Source organism: Diabrotica undecimpunctata, chromosome 6 (assembly GCF_040954645.1).
Source record: "Diabrotica undecimpunctata isolate CICGRU chromosome 6, icDiaUnde3, whole genome shotgun sequence".
NCBI lineage: Eukaryota > Metazoa > Arthropoda > Insecta > Coleoptera > Chrysomelidae > Diabrotica > Diabrotica undecimpunctata.
Genome location: NC_092808.1, coordinates 98,949,519 through 98,973,231, shown reverse-complemented (window position 1 = coordinate 98,973,231; position 23,713 = coordinate 98,949,519). Strand labels below are relative to the sequence as shown.

General features: G+C 30.2%; 1 protein-coding gene across 1 annotated transcript; it reads right to left on the bottom strand.

Moving 5' to 3' along the window:
• Nucleotides 1-231: 231 nt before the first annotated feature.
• LOC140443621 (glutathione S-transferase-like) lies at nucleotides 232-22,505 on the bottom strand. Its single transcript, XM_072534974.1, has 4 exons — nucleotides 22,299-22,505; nucleotides 18,047-18,214; nucleotides 1,410-1,549; nucleotides 232-509 (listed from the first exon to the last, which is right to left on the bottom strand). Exons 1-4 carry the CDS (start codon nucleotides 22,432-22,434, stop codon nucleotides 297-299), a joined length of 657 nt encoding a protein of 218 aa, XP_072391075.1. The 5' UTR covers nucleotides 22,435-22,505; the 3' UTR covers nucleotides 232-296.
• Between the last annotated feature and the right edge of the window lie 1,208 nt (nucleotides 22,506-23,713).

The following is a 23,713-nucleotide window of genomic DNA, read 5'->3' as shown; positions in this document are numbered from 1 at the left end:
CCCAGTCAGCAGCCTGTGGAAAGCATAATTTTTTTATATATACATGTTATATTTTTTTAATGTATAAAAAGTGTTATATGAACTGTTTTAAGTATATCTTATGCAAAAAATATGTTTTCTTTTGCTGAAAAAAAGCGGTACTGAAAGGATTAAATTCCACGAATATGTGGTGGATATTGACGCAGACCTCTAGACCTAGAGTATTTTCAAGAGCTGTTATATATAGTAATGTACATTTTTATTTTTAACAAAATATAATCATTTTAATATATATTTACAATGTATAGTAATCACACTTAAACTTCATGTTTTAAGTCATATTCGAATTTCAAAGGTCCCATGGTAGAAGGTGTTTCGGGTCTGTTTTTGATCCAGTTTCTAATACCTTTAACGTCTAGTACGTTTTTCTTAATTTTTTGTAGACTAGGATAAGAGTCAAAGGTATTTTTACCTAGAATATTCATAAGTCCTTCGTAGATACAAATGAATATGATATCGGCCCATGACAACTAAAAAAAAATAAATTAAATACGTTAGTTTCGAATGAAGAATATCAGAAATAATGGTCTTCAATCATAATTAAATAAAGAGTATATTTACATTAAATTATATATATATATACTAGCTGACCTGGTAACCTTCGTAATGTCATAGAATTAAATATTGTGTCAAAAGTTCAATAGGCTCTAAGTAACAGAAATCTCGTGGTATTGAAATTGAGTCAGTCGAGGTGTTAACAGTAACCATTTCCAATATCTAACAACTGCTTTGAAAAAACTAAAGAACCAATCTCAGAAGACAACAGTCCGAACAAACAGTTTAACACGTTAGACGATGGCCGTGAAATCTTAACGCGTTTTATAAATTACAGAAAAATGGAAATCTGCCAGAGACTGATATAATAAAAACAAGGCATGAATATAATGATAAGAATGTAACGCAAACATAAAATGTTTAAAAAAGAATTAAGGTTGAAAAAATAATGCAACAAAAAATAAGAAGCTAGTAGAATATGGCAAAATGAATCAAAGAAATCAAGTTTTTATAAAAAATTAAGAAAAAAATTTTTTAATCGAGAATATCCCTCTAAATAAAAAAAAAACGAGTTGATCAAAATGCAATGCTAATCTGACGAAATGGTCAATGGATCAACATTTTAATCAATAATTATTGAGTAAGCTGGACACATCGGCTGAAAAGATGCGATAAATATAAGAATTTCTTAATTATTTGTGTTAAATAAAATTCGTAGTTCCCACCGGATTCGAACTCACGGACTCCAAGTTTTTACATTTACGCTAAGTAAGTTAATTATTTTACTACTGCGTCACTGAAGTGCTGATATACAATTTTATGTATTATGATAATACTTAAGGTTTTGTAAATTAAAAATAATATTTTATACATACCCTATCAAGAGCGGTATAGCCACCATTCTTATTTGCTTGTTCTTCTAATTTTCCAAGGAAGAGTGGTACAGATTCCTCAAGTTTTTTATTTTTCTCATCTTTTTTGGCAGCATCGGATTCAAACACATATTCAAATGCAACTGTACAAGAAAATTATATTATAAGAAACTAGATTCCATACAAATAAAAATACAGTGAATTAATAGTTAAATTAAAATGTTTTTAAGATAATAAATTTTAAAAATCATTTTTTTTGACAGATTTCCTTTTTTCTAACTAGGTATACAATTGTTAGTTTTGATTTTCCCTGTATAGTTAACTAAGATTCCGCGTACAAAAAGACAGACGCTATAGAGCAATGAACGGTTGTTAAATACTTTGTTGCAGACAAAAGACTGTTCTTTCGTATATTGTATGTTAAAAAGTTAAAAGGCTTTTGTTAAAAGTTTAGATCGTTGGGTAATTATCGCCCACACCTAATGTCAGCTTGTATAAAACAACTTTTGGCACAATGGCCGTAACACTCCATCCCCATCAAGATCGCAGTCAACATCAACCACTCGGTCACCATCAGTCGTTCCATCAAGTAGGGGTGGAGGCTGCTCCATCATCAATCCAACATCAACTTTTGTGGTTCCTGTATGTCATTGATCACGTCCTTTTCGATAGAGGTTGGTGCTATCATTCCATTGGGGTAAAGTACAATACACCATATCTTGTTGGTGTTATTGATCAAGTACGTTTATTAGTGTAAAATTATTTTATATTGTATCGCGATTTGAACCTTTTAATTCAACTTTATTTTGAACATTTTACTTTCGTTTTAATATTATAAACCTTATAGTATATTTATGTCTTTGTGTCAAATGCATTTTGTTTAACATCATTATTATATTTTAACGTAGTGAATGATAAAATCATACACTACGAACGTACACTACATTTATTTGTATTGTATTTAAATAGCTATCAGGTCTTAAGGTCATTGCTCTTTTTTTTTTCATATTTTAGCATACCTACTCAAAATTTCTTTTGTAGACGGGCAACTTGGTTTGTGAGATATAGATATTCACAACTCGTCTCGTTATGTTTAGTTTTCAAAACAGTTGTGTTTTTACGAAAATATTGGTTGTCGTATCGGTTTCGTATCACATGATTTAAATTTGTAGTTCTTTAGATTTTATTATATTTGAATGTATATAGGTTGATGTATATTTTCTTTTGCTTTTATTTATTTCTAAATAGAGTTTCATATAGTCTACTCGCTTGTTATTTTGTTTATGGTGATAATACATACCCAATGCGAAAGGAAGAAACCAGCAAGTTCGAGATTGAACATAATATATTCTCTTCCCTTTCTGATTACTTTATATGTTATACACTGTGTGTCAGCCAAATGGAATAAATCATCTAATAAATAAATGAGGGAGTATTCGAAAAAACAGTCAAACACGTCACGAACATGTTTTGTTTTCTGATGAGTGCACCTTTACCCTTCACGGTCATGCTAATCGACAAAATTGCCGCTATTGGTCCAGGGACAATCCTCACTGGATGGGAGTAGGCAATACTCAATATCCTGAGAAGGTTAACGTGTAGACAGGAATTATTGAAGATCAGATGATAGGTCCCTTTTTCATATATAGCAATTTGAAGCGAGAATTATTTAGCATTGCTCCAAAATAATGTAGTGCCAACGTTGGCAAAGTTGTATCCTGATCCAGGAAACCCACAATATATATATATATATATATATATATATATATATATATATATATATATATATATATATATATATATACATATATATATATATATATATATATATATATATATATATATAAGAATAAGAAAAAAGAAGTACTTGTGACTCGTTTGGAACAAATATATAACTGTTTTGGATGGGTTGGAGTCAATAATAGGGCTATTGGTTAACTATTTTTTTATTCTCGAGCTTTCAATTGTGTTTACAATTATTATCAAGAGCTAAAAAAGACAAAATACTTACAAGGTTGAACTAAAAAGAAAAAACAATTTTTGTTAACTTACCAAATAAAAATTAGTTTGGTAAGTAAAAATCACTGCTTACATGTTCAAAATATTTAATACAAAAATGTTTTTATCTAACAAATGTTTCTCTGAAAAATTTTTTATAATTTTGAAAACATTTTTTTTAATATAAGAATAATTGAATTTATAAATAAGTTCAAATAGCAACCAATTACAAATAGCCTCAATGTCATAAATGCCAACATAAAATTTTTATTTTTGACAATTATATTGCCAAAAGTAAAACTTCGTTTAAACATTCTTTTTTTGTTTAGTAACAAAAAGAAGAAGATTTATTCACCCTTGACAGATGTCTGAAAGAATGTGATAGATATATGGAGAATTAAATATGACATTTTACAAGTTTTATATATAAATCATAAAGAAAGAATATAATTATAAATTTTGCTTAAATTTTGAATTTCAGATCTTTTGTTTAAACTCTTATCATTTTTGCTAATACAAACCATTTCCAAAAAAGTCCTTTTAAATTTATTACTTTCACTACATAAAATTTTAATGTTATCAAAATCCATAATATGGTCTTTATCGATTACATGTTCTGCCAAAGCACAAGATGGTTTTTAAATTCTGCAATCACTTTTGTGAGAAATAATGCGATTTGAAAGATTTCTTCCGGTCTCACCAACATATTCAGCTTCACACTGAGTACAACTAATGCTGTATACTAAATTCGTTTTTTCAAATTTGTCTATAGGATATTTAGTTTTAGAATATAAAGATGAAATAGTTTTGATGTTCTTTGTTGCTATTTTTATATTGTCAATAACCTTTAGTGTTTGTATTAATTTAGGTGTTAATGATGGTATAAAAGGTAGTGAATGATAATAGATGTTCTGATTGTTAGATACAATGTTTTGAGATTGAGCAAAAAATGGTGTTAAATTATTTATATTACCAATATTAGAAAAAAAGCATCCTATGTAGCATATCTGGAGGATAAGAGTTTTCAATTAGAATATTTTTTAATAACTGAAGATCTTCCTGTAGATAATCTGGATGAGAAAGTTTTAAAACACGTTCTTTTAATCCTGTTATAAGGTTCATTTTCATCTTATTTGGATGGTGAGAGTAATAGCTTATAAATCTATTACTACATATGGGTTTTCTGAACCATCTGGTTTTCAACATATTGTCTGTATTTCTTACAATTCTCATGTCAAGGAATGGTAGAGAATTATCTACCTCTTCCTCAACTGTGAATTGTATATGTTGATTATGACTGTTGAAAATGTTGACTGTTTCATGAATTTTGTGTTTAGGAAGTGCCAAAACTAAATCATCTACATATCTCTTAATAAAAGGAATGAAAAAAGTGCAATTACTGATACAATCACTGATAACATCATCCATGACATAGCTACTTAGAATATATATATATATATATATATATATATATATATATATATATATATATATATATATATATATATATATAGAATAAATAGTACGCCTTAGCAAAGCTCTATTTTTTATTGACTACCACACCCAAAAAGAAAAAAGTATTTACATATATTTTTTCCAAACTAGTCAAAAAACTTTGGACTACTTTTTCTTACTATATATATATATATGTATATATATATATATATATATATATACAAGGATTTCTTTCACTGTATTCCTTCACTCAACCGTTTTCTCCAATTTTTCCTGTTTAGCCAGTCCCCTTCCAACAGGAAGGGGAATCCCACAAGTTATAGTGAATATGATATGGTTTCAACAAAATGGAGCACCACACTACTACAAAATTCATGTGCGGCAGTACTTCAACCAAATATTTCCGAATCGATGGATAGGGATGCGAGGATCGATGGAATGGCCACCACGATCTCCCGATTTGACGCCATTAGACTTTTTCTTATGAGGATATGTGAAAAGTATTATATACAAAACTAAACCCACTGACTTAGCTGACTTACGAAAATGAATAAAGCTTGCGATTAGATCGATAACATCTGAGATGATCGATCACATCAGTTGAGTAACGTTAGAAGAAATTTCTATTCACGGTTAGGGTGTTGCCAAGACGTTCATGGAAAGCATTTTAAACATCTCCTAGATTAAGATTATTGTTTAGATTTGTATTATTTAGAAGTTTTTGAATATGTTGTAACGACTTTCGGCAAATAGATAATTTTCTTTTCTAAATGTGAATTTTTGCATTTTAGTTAATATTTCCAAAACAGTCAAAGATAAGTATAGGATATTGTATTCAAAAAATGTCTAAAATGATCCGAGGAATCTAAAAATTAATTAATATACAGGGTGTTCTATTTAAAATAAGCAAGTTGGTATTGGCCACCGTTATCTGATACACCCCGTATAAAAAGTTTGTGGAAAAAAATGCGCAACTATAAATACTAATCGACGTGTTTAATCGTTTTTTCAAATACACTCTCATTTATTTATTAGCTAATTTATTCCATTTGGCTAACACACAGTGCATAAAGGTCATCGTATGTGCAGAAAGCAATAACAATTGCGTTTTAAATTTGTCAAAGGTCATTGGTAAAATGTGTGTTTTTTTTATTTTACATTATTAAATTTTTTATTTTTTGTCATACCCTTATATTTCTTATGTAAATTTTGTGTAGCGTGATAGGCCAGCGGCGATCCCTCAAAGAGTACTTTAGTTTTGAATAAACCAATAACTAGCAGACAATCGGGCGAATTTGGCACCAATATATTTTTAATAAAAATCCCCACAACTTCTTTATAAAGTTTTTTGATTGTACACATGGAACATAAAAATGCAAAAATTTTAATTTTGTAATTTTAATGAAATTTTGTATGTAACTAGCGATATGTCTGGCCAATTTAAATATTTCGTTCTTTTATTTTGACACAATATAATATATTTCGACAAAAATTAGATGTATCCAAAACTTTGATTACAAACATAATGGCGATTAAAAAAAAAACATGCTACTGGTAATATCCTTTTTTTCTTAATTTTTGAGTTGTTTTATATCAGATTTTCAAATTGAATGACCAAAAAGTTATAGCAGTTTTTGTCCTACGCGCAAGTAACGCGCAATCTGATTTATTCAGAGTAGGTACGTGTAATATGCGCAAGGAAAATGATGTCGTTTTCATTAGCAACATGACATGTAAGCCTTTCATAATCGACTTAATTTGTTTAGACTTAGGATATTTTGACAATTTTCCGTCAAGAATATATTTGATCGAAGTGTAAGCAATTTAATTTTATGAATAATTAATTTTCCTTGGCAAATAATATTGTCGAAGTCATTTTGGAAATAGTTTATAGTCCAGACGAGATCTGCTTTGAATTGTAAATTTGCCATAGAAGTCTATCTTTTAACTGAAATCACTTCAGGACGTATCTTGTATCAATAATCACGATATGTGTTAGTCACAAATATTGTGCTTAATTTTTTATTTAACAAAATCTAAAAAAAAATCGAAAATTTCAGCTTCTTACGCCCATATTTTCACCTATCACTTGAGACATGTTGCTCCTACAAAAAAATTATAGAAAGCAAGAGTTTTGCTACTTAGTTTAACACAATATTTGACTGGCAAAAAATTAAATTAATCGTTATTGTTTAAAAAATAGCAATAATTGGGAAAAAATGCAAAAAATGGAGCTTTTACTTTAAATTTTAATCGATCCTTAAATTCGATCTCTAAACATTACTTGCAACCTTTATATTCCACTTAAAAAAACTTTAGAATACGACTGAAATGTGTGCTAAATTTAGGATCGGTTTAATCATTTTTGCAGAATAATTTTGCAATCCAGAGTCCGCAAAAAATTGTAGTTTTGCAAAATTATGCTGGACCTAATTTATGCTTAATAGTCGAAAGTTTTTGCAGATAAAGAAAGGCTCTCAAGTGCCAAGTAAGTCAACTTTTTTAGGAAATCATAACCTTTACTTTGGCGGCTATGTCTTTGTAACAAAATTTTTAAACAATCTTTTTGAAAATGACTTCCAGAGTGAAAGTCGAAACGTCAAATTTGTAATTTGACATTGCTGATTGAAACTGATTGAAAGCTGATCAAAAATGTAATTTTACTTACACTCACGTTTTCTTTGACAAATTATGACGTTTTTAAGTGTGTGAACAATAATAAAAATGAGTATGTGTCTGGAGAATCTAGTGCTTCATTTAACCTTAAGCAGGTAATCGACTATCAAAGTATTACGAATTTCTCATAAAAATCATAAAAATGTTATAAAAATTGCTATAACTTTATAAAACCAAAACATCTTCTTCTTCTTCTTTTTATGTAGACTTTATACGACTTTGTCTATTTTTAAATGTGCCTCCATTAAGTTGTCGTTCCATCGTTTTCGTGGTTTTCCTATTGGCGAGCCGTCCCTTGCCGTCTTTACTACTCGAATTTGTTGTCATTCAGCTTATATGATTATTCCATTCTACTCTTCTACTTCTTACCCAGAGCTAGATGTTCTCCACCTTGCATCTATGTCGTATATCTGTACTTCTAGCTTTGTCCCATAGCGTTTTACCATTAATTTTTTAATGGAAGTGTTTTCATCTCTACTGTTTCTAACATCACTTTTGTCCTCTCTGTGTCAGGTCGTGTTGACCTAACCAAAATATCGTGACAATAAATCAATTCATGTGTACAATATTTATTTCTACTGTTTAGTACTTTCGCTATTAAAAGAAAGAGGATCCAAATTTTTGCTGTTTTTTGTCCTGATCCAGTATATTTTCTCTTTTGCATTTCCATAGTGACCTATATTTAATTTATCCATTATATCTCTGATAATTGTGGCGTAGAATATAGCTTATAAAATATTGCAGAGCTTTAATATCCCCCAAAAATACATCCGACTGGTAAAAACAACAATGGATTCGTCAATAGCAACTGTCAGAGTCCAAAATGAGCTCACTGAAAACTTTACGATAGCCCAAGGATTAAAGCAAGGAGACGGGCTGGCACCGACACTATTTAATCTGACCTTGGAATATGTGATAAGACAGCTGAATATAGGAAGAGGTAATCTCCTAACAAATAAATCAATACAGATTGCCGCCTATGCCGATGATATCAGCATCATGGCTCGCAGAACAGAAGAGGCGGCAGAAATATATTCACAATTAAAATCAAAGGCAAAAGAGACCGGACTAGAAATAAATATTCAAAAGTCAAAAAAGTTAACATAGGCAAGAGCTAGGAGAAACAGACGCACAGTTGAATTAGAGGACGGTATTGAAACGGTAGAAAGTTTCACATATTTAGGAGTTGCATTAAACACGGATGGAACAGAAGAACCAGAAATTTAAAGAAGAATAGTAAAGGAAAACAAAGCTTATTTTTTACTCGATCATATGTTTCGCTCCAAAAACACACACTGGAGATCGAAAATCAGGGTCTACAAAACTATTATCAGACCAATAGTATGTTATGGATGCGAGAAATAGGTGATGACAGAAGACACAAAAAGAAAACTGGAAGTCTTCGAAAGAAAAGTGCTAAGAAAGATATTTGGACCTATTAATGAAAACGGAATATGGAGATCCAGGTATAACCATGAACTCTACCAACTGTTCAAAGAGACACCGATATCAGAATTCGTTAAACTTTAGAGACTTCGCTGGGCTGGTCATATAGTAAGAATGGAGACAGAAAGATTGCCGAAAAGAGCCCTAGATAGTAAAATGGAGGGTGCAAGACCAATAGGAAGGCCACGGAAAAGAGGGGAGGATGAAGTGGCAGCGGACGCGCAAAATTTGCTAGACGTGAGAACCTGGAGAAGATCGGCGCGGGACCGACAAGGTTGGAGGCATAGTTTGGAGGAGCCCAAGGCCCGATTTGGGCTGTTGCGCCATTGGAGAGACAGAGAGAATATGGCTTACCTGTTTCCAATATTTGTTTAACCACTTTCTTGTAACATTTTTCACTTTATTTGCTTATCTAATCCATTCTTTTCTTAGATGTTTAATTATTGTATCCAAAGTTTGCCTTTTCATGGGTATTTATATTTTTGCAGTTTTATCACACAATCTACTTCTGAGTTTGTTCTCTTTTCTGGTATCCATTACATTTTGTCATTAGTTTATTGGTTAATATTTTAAATAAGCTGTACATATTTTAGGTCTGCGTTATAATCTTTATCCTGTAGAATCATAGCTATTGATTTATTTCAGTTGTCGAAAATTTTCCTTGCCTTCATAATTGATTAATTTTATATAGTAAAAAAAAACTTCAAATTTAGAATGTTCTTTTTTATTGCTGCAGATATTGTCTTATCTTGTTTATGAGGTGAAATACTTTTCACATCAAAATAAACCTGTTATACTTATCATTTATGATAAAACTAAACTTATTTAATGTGATAATTTTTTATATAAATTACATAGAATCTTATTATGGATACAAATTATTGTATTTATTTTTAAATCATTGACAGACCTTGATCTTTATCCTTAATAATATATTTTATATACGTAAGAGATACCTTTGCCGTTGTAAATAGATATTCATTTTAATACAGGTACAAAACTTATTAGGTATATTATAAATAAAGGAGCATGGGATAATTATACAAAGGAAACTAAATTGTTTTAATAGAAATACGTCTCATATAGAAGTAACTGAAGAGAGAATTTAATGATAAAGAGAAGTTATTTTGTACCTACATAATAATATACAACTCATAAAGAAAGTCTTAAAGTGATGTAAAATCTACACCAAACCTCAAATGGCGCAAATAGTAAAAGATAAAAAATAATGTTAAACTATATAACACAGATTTCTACCAAAAAGGGAAACATAAACTTAAAACAAAAAATCAAGACCAAATCTGCTCTCCAAAGGAAATGGCAAATCACCGATAGTAATTTGACTATAACTAAAAGGCTACTGCCTAAAAAAATACGTACTTTTCTGAATGTCCTATGGTGACTTTTTTGGTGGTTTTTGTAAATTTAAGTATTAGTGAACATAGAAAATAAATTACGATCTTATAGGCTTAATACACCACTAAGCAAAATTGTTTCTAAAATTATCACACCTGTACTAGCAAGAGTTATTCTTACATCTTAGGGGATAAGGAGCATATACTCTAGGAATCTAATTACTAGACTTCGGCAAATATGCAAATAAAAATGTAGAAAATATGCGCATAAATATGCACGTGTTTACCCGAAAATATGCAAATATTTTACAAAATATGCATACAAATAAATAAAAAAATCGTAAAATAGTAACAATTTTATTTAAAAAAAAAGTGTACATAACTAAATATTTCCTACTATTCATTAAGATTTACATTTATTTTAAGTAACTACATCATTTTTAAGTATGAATAAACTTATTTAGAATTATGGTAACAATAAATGACCAAGTGGTGTTCAAAATTTTCTAACAAAAACTTGTGGCTTCTGTCTGAGTACATATATTTATATATGGAAAAACTTCGTTCAACATCAACTGATGTAACGGGAGCATTTTTCAAACTAACCAAAACATTTGGTTCTAAATTAATTGTTTCCGAAATATTTCCAGCTAGAACACTGACTACTTCAGAAAGAATATGGTAACCTTTATTTTTTTCCATAGTAGCTTCAAATTTTTTTAAAATATCTTTTCCAATATTACCTCTAACGTTCCGACAACATGACGCAAATTCTTTTATTAATGCTGTACTTTCGAACAATGACAGTTTTGGTGATTCTAACTAAGTAATTGTTTTTTGAACAAAACTAAAATTTGATTTTATAAATGAAAGTTCTTGTTGAAGCAAGTTACTCTGAAAAGTTTGTTTAGAATCCAAAAGAGATTGGGAACTTTCATCTGTTAACGTATCAATTATGTTCTTTATTTTAACAAAATGATCTGCATAAAAATTAGCTGCTTCTAACCATGTTCCCCATCGCGTTAAAATAGGTTGTGGTGGAAGAGGAATGTTAGGTAGCATTTCTTTATAAAGTTGAATTCTTATAGGAGATTTAAGAAATACTTTTTTGACACTGAATATCATGGTATTTACAAGAGGAAACTTTTTTCGTATTTCCTCTGTAACTCTGTTTAATCCATGCGCTACACAAGTAACATGTATTAAATCTGGGAAAAATATTTTTAAATTTTGTCCTGCTTTCACCATATAAGAAGCAGCATCCGATAAAATAAGCAGTAATTTATTAGAAGGAATAGTTGTCGGAAGAAAAAAAGTTGCTAATGTTTCTTGTATAAAACGCGAAATTGTTAAAGCATTTGTTTTCTCAAGTTGCTGGCATGAAATAAGATGAGATTTTGGTAAGGTATCTTCTTTAAGAATACCAATCAATAAATGAGCAATATACTTTCCTGAGGAATCAGTGGTTTCGTCTACAGATATGTAAAAATAATTATCTGCAATTTCTTCCTTAATATTAATTAACACCGACGAGTATAGCCCGTTCACATTATTTTTCTTCTTAGAGACCGATCACTTGGAACATTAAGTTTGCAATATTTTTTTAAAAACGAACTAAAATTTACATTTGCTAATTTTGAAAGCGGTATGTTTGCAGACACTAATGCGCAACACAAGTCTCCATTAAAAGTTTCTTGCTCATCTAATTTTTTTGAAGTAGATTGGAAACATTTAGCCATTGAAGTTTGATGTTTTCCTCCTATTTTTCCTTTTTTTGCAATGTGTGAAGCAGTTCTCACATGTTGGTCTATCTGAAATTTCTTCTCACATGCTATCTATGCTATCTATAAATAAAAATAAAAACCTTTATTTTAACCCAACCTTTAAAATATAAAAATATACAAGGTGTTTTTGGTTAATCAAATAACTGGTTTGGAAAAAAAAACACTCGCTAAGTGTTTTAAATGCAGTATTAATCCACAAATTAGTTTTTGTTACTAACCATTAGTACATCATATAACTTATTTTAAAATTCAACAAAAGTTTTTTTTTTGTTAATTCAATTACAATAAAAATAATTGTGTTTTAGAATAGCTGACTTCATAAAAAAAAGTAAAGGTGAAAAATTTTTCTAAATATTCTATTTTCTAAATATTTTCTAAATATGTATTGTACCATGGACAATTTTTTCTCACTAAAGGAAGCTATTTTTCATTTAAAAACAACCTACGAGTACTAAATTTCAAGTAAATACGTTTATTGGTTTTAAAGTTATTGTTGTTATTAACTAAAAGAATTTAATTTTTTTTAATTTTAACACCCAGTATCTCGAAAAGTAAATAAGTTTGACCCCTCATTAACTATATCGTTTTGTTCAATTTTTCGAGAAGTATCTACAGTCAAACGTTGTAAGTGTCATTTGGAAACACCCTGTATGTATGAAATATTAGATATTTAATAGAAAATATTAGATACTTACAATTTTGCCACAGACTGAACAGTAGATTTTTCCCATATCCATAGACAGCTCTTTATAAGGTTTAATCCAAGTTGAAGCACTGGTTGTTTTAGGCATTATAAAATCACAATCTTCCTTTTTGTTACGCACAACGAGTGTTTACGCTTTGAATATCAAAACAAAAATGACTTACAAATCTGAGCATCAAATTAGAAATGTTTAGGTACCTAATTCAATAAACTAGGAGATTTTGGAAAATCCCTAAATTAGGAACAAAACTATTAGCCGTTTACCTGCTGTTAAGATACAATAAATTGTAGATAGATTTGGGGATTAGATCATAAAATGCAAATGAGCAAACCCTTAGCGATTATCCAATAACTGAATGCCTCAGTGACCGAGACTTTCTAAGAATGTTGAGGGCTACTTAAATTGATCTTCTTTGAAATTGTAAATGTTTTGTACCTGTAGAGATTACGTACTTAGATCATTTCTTGATTAAAATGACTACAAAATTTTATACAAGAATTGAAATAAATTGGTATGTTTAAAAATTTTCAAATACAGTATAAAAATCTGAACTTTTATGCACTTTATGCAAACTTTTATACAAATATGCCAAAATATGAAATATTTGCATAAAATATGCACAATATGCAAAATATGCACTATGCATATTTGCCGAAGTCTACTAATTACCTTCGCCAAAAATATTGGCATTCTAAGGTTTAACTAGATTAAAGTGATATAAGTTTGAATGCTCGAATAAATGAAGTTTGATCAAATGAAAGGCAGATATCGAGCACAGTTTATTAATTAAATCTTGCCCAAGCACTTTCGCACCTAGAGCATCTTCAGGGGCATTTCGTCAAATGTTGGCCTATCTAACAATCTATTGAGAATTTCATAAACATAAAATTATACATTAACCCTACACGACACAAGGACAAACAGTTTAAAATTAAAAAAAAAAACGGATTGGTTGGCATCAGGAGAGAGAATCAAAATTTTACGAAATGCCCCTGAAGATACTCTAGAAGCGAAAGTACTACAAGATTTAATTAATAAAGTGTGCTCGATATCTGCCTTTCATTTAATTAAAGTTTAACTAGATTAGGCTTATGCACAAAAAATCTTGTTAGGTCGAGAATCATAGGATGTTAATCGCCCTTACGAATTTATTAATCTTATTGATACTTCAGTATTTTGATTTATTATAAGATTTTTTATCTGGTTTATTAATACTTTACAGTAGGCCGTTAAAATGAATGAAATAATATTGGACCATAAAAAATTACACAGTAGTTTTTAGTGTAAACTATGAAATACTAAAAATAGTATTTAGTGTAATTTTAATTACGATAAACGTTTACCAACTATTGAAAGAAACGCCCATCACAGCATTTGCTAAGGTTCAAACGCTTCGATGGGTTGGTTGCTTGGTGAAGACAGATAACGATATATTGATAACGATTCCTAGATGGTAAAATATAGGATAGAAGACTAAAAGAGAGACCACGCAAAAGATGGAAGAGTGAAGTGGTAGCCAACACAATTAACACGTACACAAATTGCGGTAGACGGGAACTGATACTCTTGACAAGACAAGCCATCCCATATATTATAGCTTCAATGAAAGCCAGTACATGGATGGGATGAAATTTATTGTAAACCGAAGAACAAGAGGCCTTATTATTGACTTTAAAGCCTGCAGTCAAAGAATGCTCTATTTGCACTTAAAACGGAAATTCTTAAATTACAGTCTGATCAATGCACATGCCCCAACTGATGACGAAATAAAAGAAGAGATCTAGAGAAAGCCTACAGAAGATGTCCAAAAATGACATTAAGATTGTATTAGGTGACATAAATGCAAGAATAGGACGAGAGCGAGTTTTCATGTCCACGATATTAGAGCATAGCCTACACATCAGTAGCGATAATGAATTACGACTGATAATTTTGACAGCTACTGCTAGCAGCAGCACTAAGTATGACAGTCGCTAGCACCTATTTTAAACACAGGAACATACACAAGGTAACCTAGACCTCTCCTGATGGAAGAATAACGAGTCGATTGATCACATCTTCATAGATTCAAGGCATGGAACAGTCGTAATAAACTGCAGAAGTTACAGAGGCGCAAACATAGACTTAGATCATTGCCTAGTAATCTCAACAGTCAAGGCTATAATTTCAAACACCAGTAAAAAAAATAAAATGGATAGAAAAAAATGGAATTTGCAAAAGCTGAGAGATGTGACAATTGCTGAACGGTACTCGGAAAACATCACCAACAGACTAAGGAATCAAAATGTAAATAAAGAAGGCCGGACAGGTATAGACTCCTAGTGGACCGGAATAAAGGAAGACATTGAAGCAGCAGCGAAAGATGAAATACGAACAGCTATTTGTGCCCGTACAAATCATTGGTTTGACGAAGAATGCAAAAATGCAACAAAAGAAAAAATGAAGCCTACAGAAAGATGCTTACCCGACAAACTAGAACAACTGTAGAGAATTACTAGACAAAGAGAAGAGATGAAAAAAAGATATACAAAAGAAAAAAACGAAGGAACTTTTAAGGAACTTGAACTAAGGAACTTAAATATATAGAAAACCTCAACAGAGAGAAATAATTCATAGCATTCTATTAGAAAATTAACATAACAGAATACTTTAACCAGGCACTTAATATGGAGGAAGAAGATAAGATAAGGTAGAAGAGTAGATAAGGTAAGGGGAACAGACGAGAGGGAAGGCGAACCACCAATGATTCTTGAAGTTAAAGATGCAGTTAAAAAACTAGCCAGAAACAAATCACCAGGAATACATAACCTCCCAGAAAAACTATATAAAAAAGGTGGCCATGGTACCATAATCTCATTACAGCAGCTTATAAAAGAAATATGGTCACAGAAATTCCCCCCCAATAATTGGAATATTGGAATACTTTTTACCATATACAAAAAAGGAGATATCTTTGAATGGTCTAACTACAAAGGAATTACGCGTCTAAATGCAGTGTATAAAACATTTTCCACAATATGTCACCCTATGGCACCATAATCAGAACGGATAGTAAAAAAATACCAGGCTGGTTTCAGAGGTGGTAAATCGACAATTCATCAGATTGCAACCCTAAAACTAATTTTGGAAAAAACATTGGAATGTGGCATTGATACTCATCACATATTCATGAAACAACAACCTTATTTTTTAAAATACTTTTTTTTACCAATTTCCAAAACATTTTTGTTTTTACCAAAACATTTTTGTCCATTATACTCTATCGTAAGCACTTTTCATCCAATTTCTTGACGCTTTCGTGAGATCGTCAGTCCAACGAATAGGGGATCTTCCTCTACTTATTTTGTGTAACCTCGCCCTCCACTCAAGTTATCTCTTCGTTCACTTTTAATCAATAATTCGGGCGACGTGTCTGGCCCAGTTCCTTTTCAGTGTGACAATTAGGGAAATTACATCGGTAACTCCTGTTCTTCGTCTTAAGTCTTCATTTCTTCGTCTTAACTCGGTCACGAAGCGATATACTCAGCATTGACCTTTCCATTTTCCTCTGAGCTATTTACAGCGTTTTAGAAGTTGCAAAAACAGAAGCTGCAAAAACTACCAACACAGAACCATGAGCAGAAATATGTGCAAAAGCACCAAAATGAAAATATATAAAACAGTATTACACCTGTTACAAACTACGCAGCAGAGACAATGTGCCTGATTAATAGAGACGAAGAGAAGCTAATAATAATAGAAAGGACGATCCTAAGAAGAATTCTTGGATGAAAAAAATCGAAAACGGATAGTTTAGACGATTATTTAAAAACAAGGTGAATAATCAGATAAATGGAAAACATATACATAGTCCGACATATTAGGGCTTAAAGATTAAAATGGCTCGGGAATGTACTAAAACGAGAAGAAGATACATTTATAAGACATAGGGGGAGACCAAAGTGCAGATGGAAGATATCTAGAGAATGAAGATACCTAATTGGAGAACAAAAATAGAAAATAGAAAGGAAAGAAGATTAATCATCAATCGGGGAAAATCACATAACAACCTATGAAGGAAGACGACAGAGAACCAGAAAACAAAGAAAAAACGGAGTCATCTCCTGCAAGAATCGAAAGCAATGTGCGGTTTATACTATTGCCCAGGAGTAACGCGTCTACGTATATATATATATAGATATATATATATATATATATATATATATATATATATATATATATATATATATATATATATATATATATATATATATAATATATATATATAGATATATATATATATATATATATATATATATATATATATATATATATGTATATATACATATATATATATATATATATATATATGTATATATATATATATAGATATATATATATATATATATATATATATATATATATATATATATATATATATATATAAATGTTTTTGATGGGTTGGAGTCAATAAAAGGGGCTATTGGTTAACTATTTAATATCTCGAGCTTTCAATTGTGTTTACAATTCTTATCAAGAGCTGCTAAAAAAGACAAAATATCTTACAAAGTTGAACTATAAAGAAAAACATTTTTTGTTAACTCACCAAATAAAATTAGTTTCGTTAATAAAAATTGCTGCAAATACATGTCAAAAAGAATTAATACTAAAATGCCCTGAAGAGTAAGAGTTCTGGTGAATTATTGTTTCCATTTTCTTTTTTGTATTTTTCTTTGTTTTTCATTTATTAATACCTATGTATGTAAATGTATGTATAAGTGTATATATTGTTTTGAAGCTATTTTCTTGTGGCATTTTAAAGTAATTACTATTTAAATGGGAATAAGCCACAATTAAAGGTTAAAGTACGTTTATTGACGTTTCAATTTTCACTTCGGAAATTTTGAGAACGATTTTTAGTTTTGAGAGATATTCTTATAGTTAATATTGTAGCAAACAGTATTATCTATTATGACTGAATGAATCAAGAAATCCAAAGCCATTAAAAAAATCTTAAAGATCTATCTACAATATTTACAATAGTACGTCTCAAATAGACCTAGACTCTAAAATAAAAGTGGAATTTTCGTTTGCGAGGAGTTTAAAATTCCTTATCACAGTACGAACTGGTAAACCAAAAACCTATTACAGTTTCTAGTTTTTGTAAAAATATTTTGTGATTAATTTAAACAAATTCGATTTAAAAAAAATTGCTAATTAAAACTAAAAAAAATATTACTTACGTTTTTGCAAGTCTAGAAGGGTTTCCACTGCAACATCAATTCTTAAATTTTCTTTAGCATCTTTTCCATCAAGTTTCACTACTGAAGCTAAATATCTGCAAATGGAGATACTATGTGGAATTTGTTTTCCATCAATTTCCAACACTGGAAGTTGTCCAAGAGGAGTAGCTAAAATTAAAAAAATATTTCACTTAAAATGTTTCTTATATCACCAACATCTCTAAATATGCAAATTTTTAGTTATATATATATATATATATATATATATATATATATATATATATATATATATATATATATATATACATATCTATCTTTAAGGAATATGACCGTTTAATTTAATATAAAAAAAGTACACTCGTAAGTGAATAGGATGTTTTCGGTCTATTTGGAGATAAAAAAGACAAGAGTTGTGCTATTTTTTTTTCTATTTATTGAAGACGTTTCGCCCACTGTTTAATGAGCATCATTAGTTCATCTAAAAGAGTGTTATTAGCGATGCATCTAATATGAAAAACAATTAAGTAAATGATCTTACCTTTAAAAGATCTGTAGCATTAAAATGTTATTATTGTGAAGAAACATCAAAAATTAATCTACTAAATACATCAGCAAAAACACAGAAACACAGAATGTCGGAAGATTCCCAATTTAAGTAATTTTATATTAATTTTTTTAATTTAACTTTTGAAAACATTGATTGATTATAAAATCTATCAAAAAATGTAATTGTCAATTTTGAAATGTTATATTAACAACGGCACGGCTAGGGTTCTTGACTGTTATGATCATATCATGCAAAATGAAGTATTTGAAAGCTCGAATGTCAGAACTGACAATCAGCTGGTGAGATTGAAGGAAAAGTTTTGTAGATGCCAACATAAATGTTATGATATAATAAAAGAAGTTGAAGAAGAAACCAATAATTTAAAGTAGAATACGGAAGAATCAATTTTGTAGTATTAGTGCATGGTAAATTTGGCTTAAGTTGCTGATATCAGTTCTCTTATTTAATGCATTAGGTTGTTTCAAAATATGACACATCTCCATAAACTGTCTCTTATTAAGGTTACGTTCTCTACAGGGAATTCTAACATCATCAAAATTCACATTATGTTTGGTGTTGATTGCATGTTCTGCAAGGGCACAAGTATGTTTAGAAAGTTTATTGTCACTACGATGTGAAGTAAGGCGTCCTTTAAGGGAACGGCCAGTCTGACCAATATAACATGCATCACATTCAGAACAGGGTATGTGATAGACTACATTCACTTGTTCCAAAAAGGAAAGAGGTCTTTTAATTTTAGAAAACAAGTTCCTGACAGTCTTAGCATTATTGATAGCAATCTTAACCGGGATATTGTTCTGTTTGTACAATTTAATAAGCTTTTCAATAACATATGGGAAATAGGGTAGTGAACAGTAATGGGTGGTGGAAGTTGCAATGTTAGGAGAAAGTAGAGTACTGTTGTTCATAATATTATTAGAAATCATTCTAAGTTGATCACCATCAGGTAAATCATCAATAGAAGACCCAAAACTTGTTAAAAAAAGGTATTTATTTATGAGAGATGTAGGGTAAGAATTGTCAGATAGTATACTTCTGAGTAACAAAAGAGAATCCCTTTTGTTATCAAGATGTGTTAACCTATGTAGCCTACAGCTGAGTGCTTTTATAAGATTTATTTTGTATTTGAACGGATGGCAAGAATGATAGTTAAGAAACCTATTACTAGCCATAGGTTTCCTGTACCAACTTGTAGTTAGTGTATTGTCACTATTTCTAAAGACACGCATGTCTAAGAAAGGAATACTATTGTTAGAAGGATCCTCAAGTTCATAAGTAAACTGTAAGTGAGGATCAAAACCATTAAAAATCGATAAGGTAGACTCTACTTTGTCAGGGGGTAAGGCTAACAAAAGGTCATCAACATACCGTTTAACAAAAGGGATATGGAAATCTATAAGACCCAAACATTCAGATATCAAGTCATCAAGGGCAAAGTTAACAAGGATGGGAGATATGGATGAAATCATTGGTGTACCAAAAATTTGTAAGTAATATTTATCATTGAAAACCAAAATATTAGTGTGAAACACGAATTGCAAAAGCTCTGCAAACACTATCCAACCAAACTCCTTCGTTTCCTGGGACGTGTTTGCAGAGCTTTTGCAATTGGTGTTTGACACTAATTTTTTGGTTTTCAATGATAAATATTACTTACAAATTTTTGGTACACCAATGGGTTCATCCATATCTCCTACGCTTAATGCACACACAACGTAAAATTGTTATAAAAGAATATAGAGGTGGATTACAAAATAACAATCGACAAATAAAGTGTTGATATGAGTTGCAAGGATGAATAATAATTACTGTTTAGAAAATTTCAAGCAGCAACTCACTGATCAGTTTAATAAAAAAGACAGCGCTAGTTGTAAAGAAAATGGTGATGCAGAATGTACATAGAATCTTATTATTGCAACTAGAAACAAGATAGTGCAAAAGAAGCAAAGGTTAACAACACCTTGTACAGATAATGCAAAGTTCACCACCAAGAATCAAATGGAACTGCTTATTTTCAAATTTAACGACCAAGTCGTTAGATAGTGTCAAACGTAGTAAGTCATTAAAATCCGATGATGATTAATAGTAACAATATTTTGTAGCATACTAAAGCTAATAAAGTTTTAATATAATTGAGGCTATGAGAGCAAGAGTGGGCTAACCAACATTTTTTTGATAATTGAGTTATAGATTACAATCACTTCTAACCACCTAAAGTTTTAAAGCAAAACCGGTCTAACCAACAGTTCCGTATATTATAACATAAATCTCTCCAGTAAGGTGATTTTGCATTATAGAAAATAACAAAAGTTTTAAAACACGAATGGGCTAACCCACGAAGTTGTGGAATAGACCAAAATTGTTCAATACATAAATACGTAAAAGAATGCAAGAGTGGGCTAACCATCCTCTTTGTAGAATAGACCAGTTTTAACTGCTAATCAAGGGTATGTATCACACAATCTAACCTTCCAGTGAATAGATGTTTGTGAAAATTACACTGTGTAGTGCAGTCCCTTTCTTTTTAATCGAACGAGACACACAAGCATCACGAAGATCTCAAGAAATAGGATCCTGTTTACTGCATTATTTTAAAAATGTTTTTACAACAAAAAATGTAATACTATATTCCGATCAATGCGGAAGGCAGAACCGTAACATTAAAATGGCTGTCCTTTGCGATTTTATTGTGTCACATCCTGATATTGTGGTGGAAAATATTGATCATAAGTTTTTAGTCACCGGACATTCTTACCTTGCCTGTGACCAAGATTTCGTAGTAATAAGTAAGCAAAAAAAAAATTTAAAGATATCTACGTACCTGACGATTGGATAAAGGTAATAAATAGCATATGCACGAAAGAAAAAACATTTTACGATAATAAAGATGACAGAAAACGATTTTTATTCTACTAAGAAGTTAGAAAGAAATATAACAAATCGCAAACTTGATACACAAAAATCAAAGGTCCAATGGTTACAGATTCAGTGGTTGCAATGCAAGAAAACAAATCCATTTATAATTTACTACAAATACAGCAATAATGCAGATATTCTCCTTTACTCACTAGATGTCAAAAAAGAGGACATCCAGGGAAATATTTCAGCTAGATTATCTTTATTCCGATGGACGTACAATAACCGAAGCAAAAAAAAAGATCTTTTGGAATTACTTTCATTTATACCTCCAATACATCATGGATTTTACACAAGCACCAGAACAATAAGATCCATTATACAACAAGAAGAAGAGTTCATGAACGATGAAGATTAAGTATTTTTGTTACTTAGTTTTTTAATAAAGCATATTTTCAACATTGATATTGTTTAATTGTATTGTGCTCTAGATCTAATCCACATTCCTATTAAAATTTTTAAGGGCACACTGATGCAAAAGCGGTCTAATCCACAAAAAAGCTTAAATTTTTATATTTTTGTTAAATATACTGCAAGATCTTCGAGTTTTTAGTTATAAGTTAATGATTTGTAAACAATGTATATATCCAAATACCTTTTGGAATCATATTTTAATTTTGTAAAATTTCAAAAAAACGCATATATTCTTGGTTCATGTAAATTCATTATTCAATATTTGGGGTTAGCCCACTCTTGCTCTCATAGCCTAAATTATAAAACCGTTTTAAGATAACGTTGGAATTTATTTATTAAATAAATTCTACTTACTTGGTTTTATTTTAGGCCAGTCTTCCCTGGAAATACGTTCGTCTTCGAATGGAATTTCTCCATAGCTTAAAAGCATTCGAATCGGTTCACCCCTTGCAGTAAAGTTAAAGTATTTTACTTTATAAGTGTGCGCCATTATTACAACTTACTAATAATATATGCTTTCAAAACCTGCACCTGTATCTCTTATGAAGGTGATATTTATATAAAATCGTTTTATAACTATGACGATGACTAATGTTTTGAATATCTTATCGTAAAGTTGTACCATAATGATACATAATTATTATATTAAAAAAATCCTTGAATCTTTTCAGATATTGTAGGCAGTTGGACTAAAAAAAAGTTATGGTAACATGTATGTATATAAACAGGTTTACACTAGGTTCACCGGAATTAAAAATGATGAGTTTTTAATTTTTGAACCGGAATGTAATCCATTTTTAATATGAAATAAAATTACACCATATTGTTTCATTATATCCCAAATAATATTTTTACTTTAAAATAAGTTTATTTTCACATTTCGATTTTCAATTCGGAAATTGTTCTCTAAATACAAAATATTAATGGTTTGTATTTTGTTGTAAAGTATTGTATTTCGTGTATGAAGAGATTTTATTTGTCACAAAATGAGCCAAATCGAATTAGTGTTAAAGAAGAATTGAGCGTAGACTTAAATGTGTTACCATTGTTTAAATTAAACAATAAATAGAAAGACAATTATTATCCACGGAGAGTTCACAAGTGGTTCGCTTGGATGATGCGTCAAATTCAAATTAAGGTGATATGATGGCGTCAAGCTCTATTTCTAGGTTTTCAAGTTCAAGTAGTAAAACAACAAAAAGTATGGCTATTTAATAGTCTAGGTGTCAGGCTACATACTGTATCACTCGTACATAACAGGCTACAATTTTCAGGATAGCTTTATAAGACCTCGACCCCCAAATATCTCTTGGGATACTTTCTGTACCGGGTGCTTTTTCTCTCCAGCTTATCCAAAAGTGGTCATTTTGAAGTAAGGTATCAAATTTATCAATAAAGTACTGCTGTTTAATGAATACAAAAGTCGACTTCGTGAAATATCCGAAAAAAATCTTGTCCTACAAAAATTTTGGTTCCATAAGGGAGTCCACCAAACTAAACATGCCAAAAATTTATTAATAACAAGCTGATTTTCTCTGTATCGTTCAAAAATAACGTAAAAAAACTATTTTTACATTGTCCGACAAACTTTACTCGCTGATTTTTCCGTCCGACATTGAAAATCGGCTTTTCCACTAGTATGTGGAAGTTTATCAATAACGTTTTTTTATGATTTTTAGTTTTTAAATGAAGAGTACAACTTAATGAATGAATTGTCCGACAAAAAAATAGGGCTTTTTATGTAAAAATTAAAAAAATATATAGTTGAG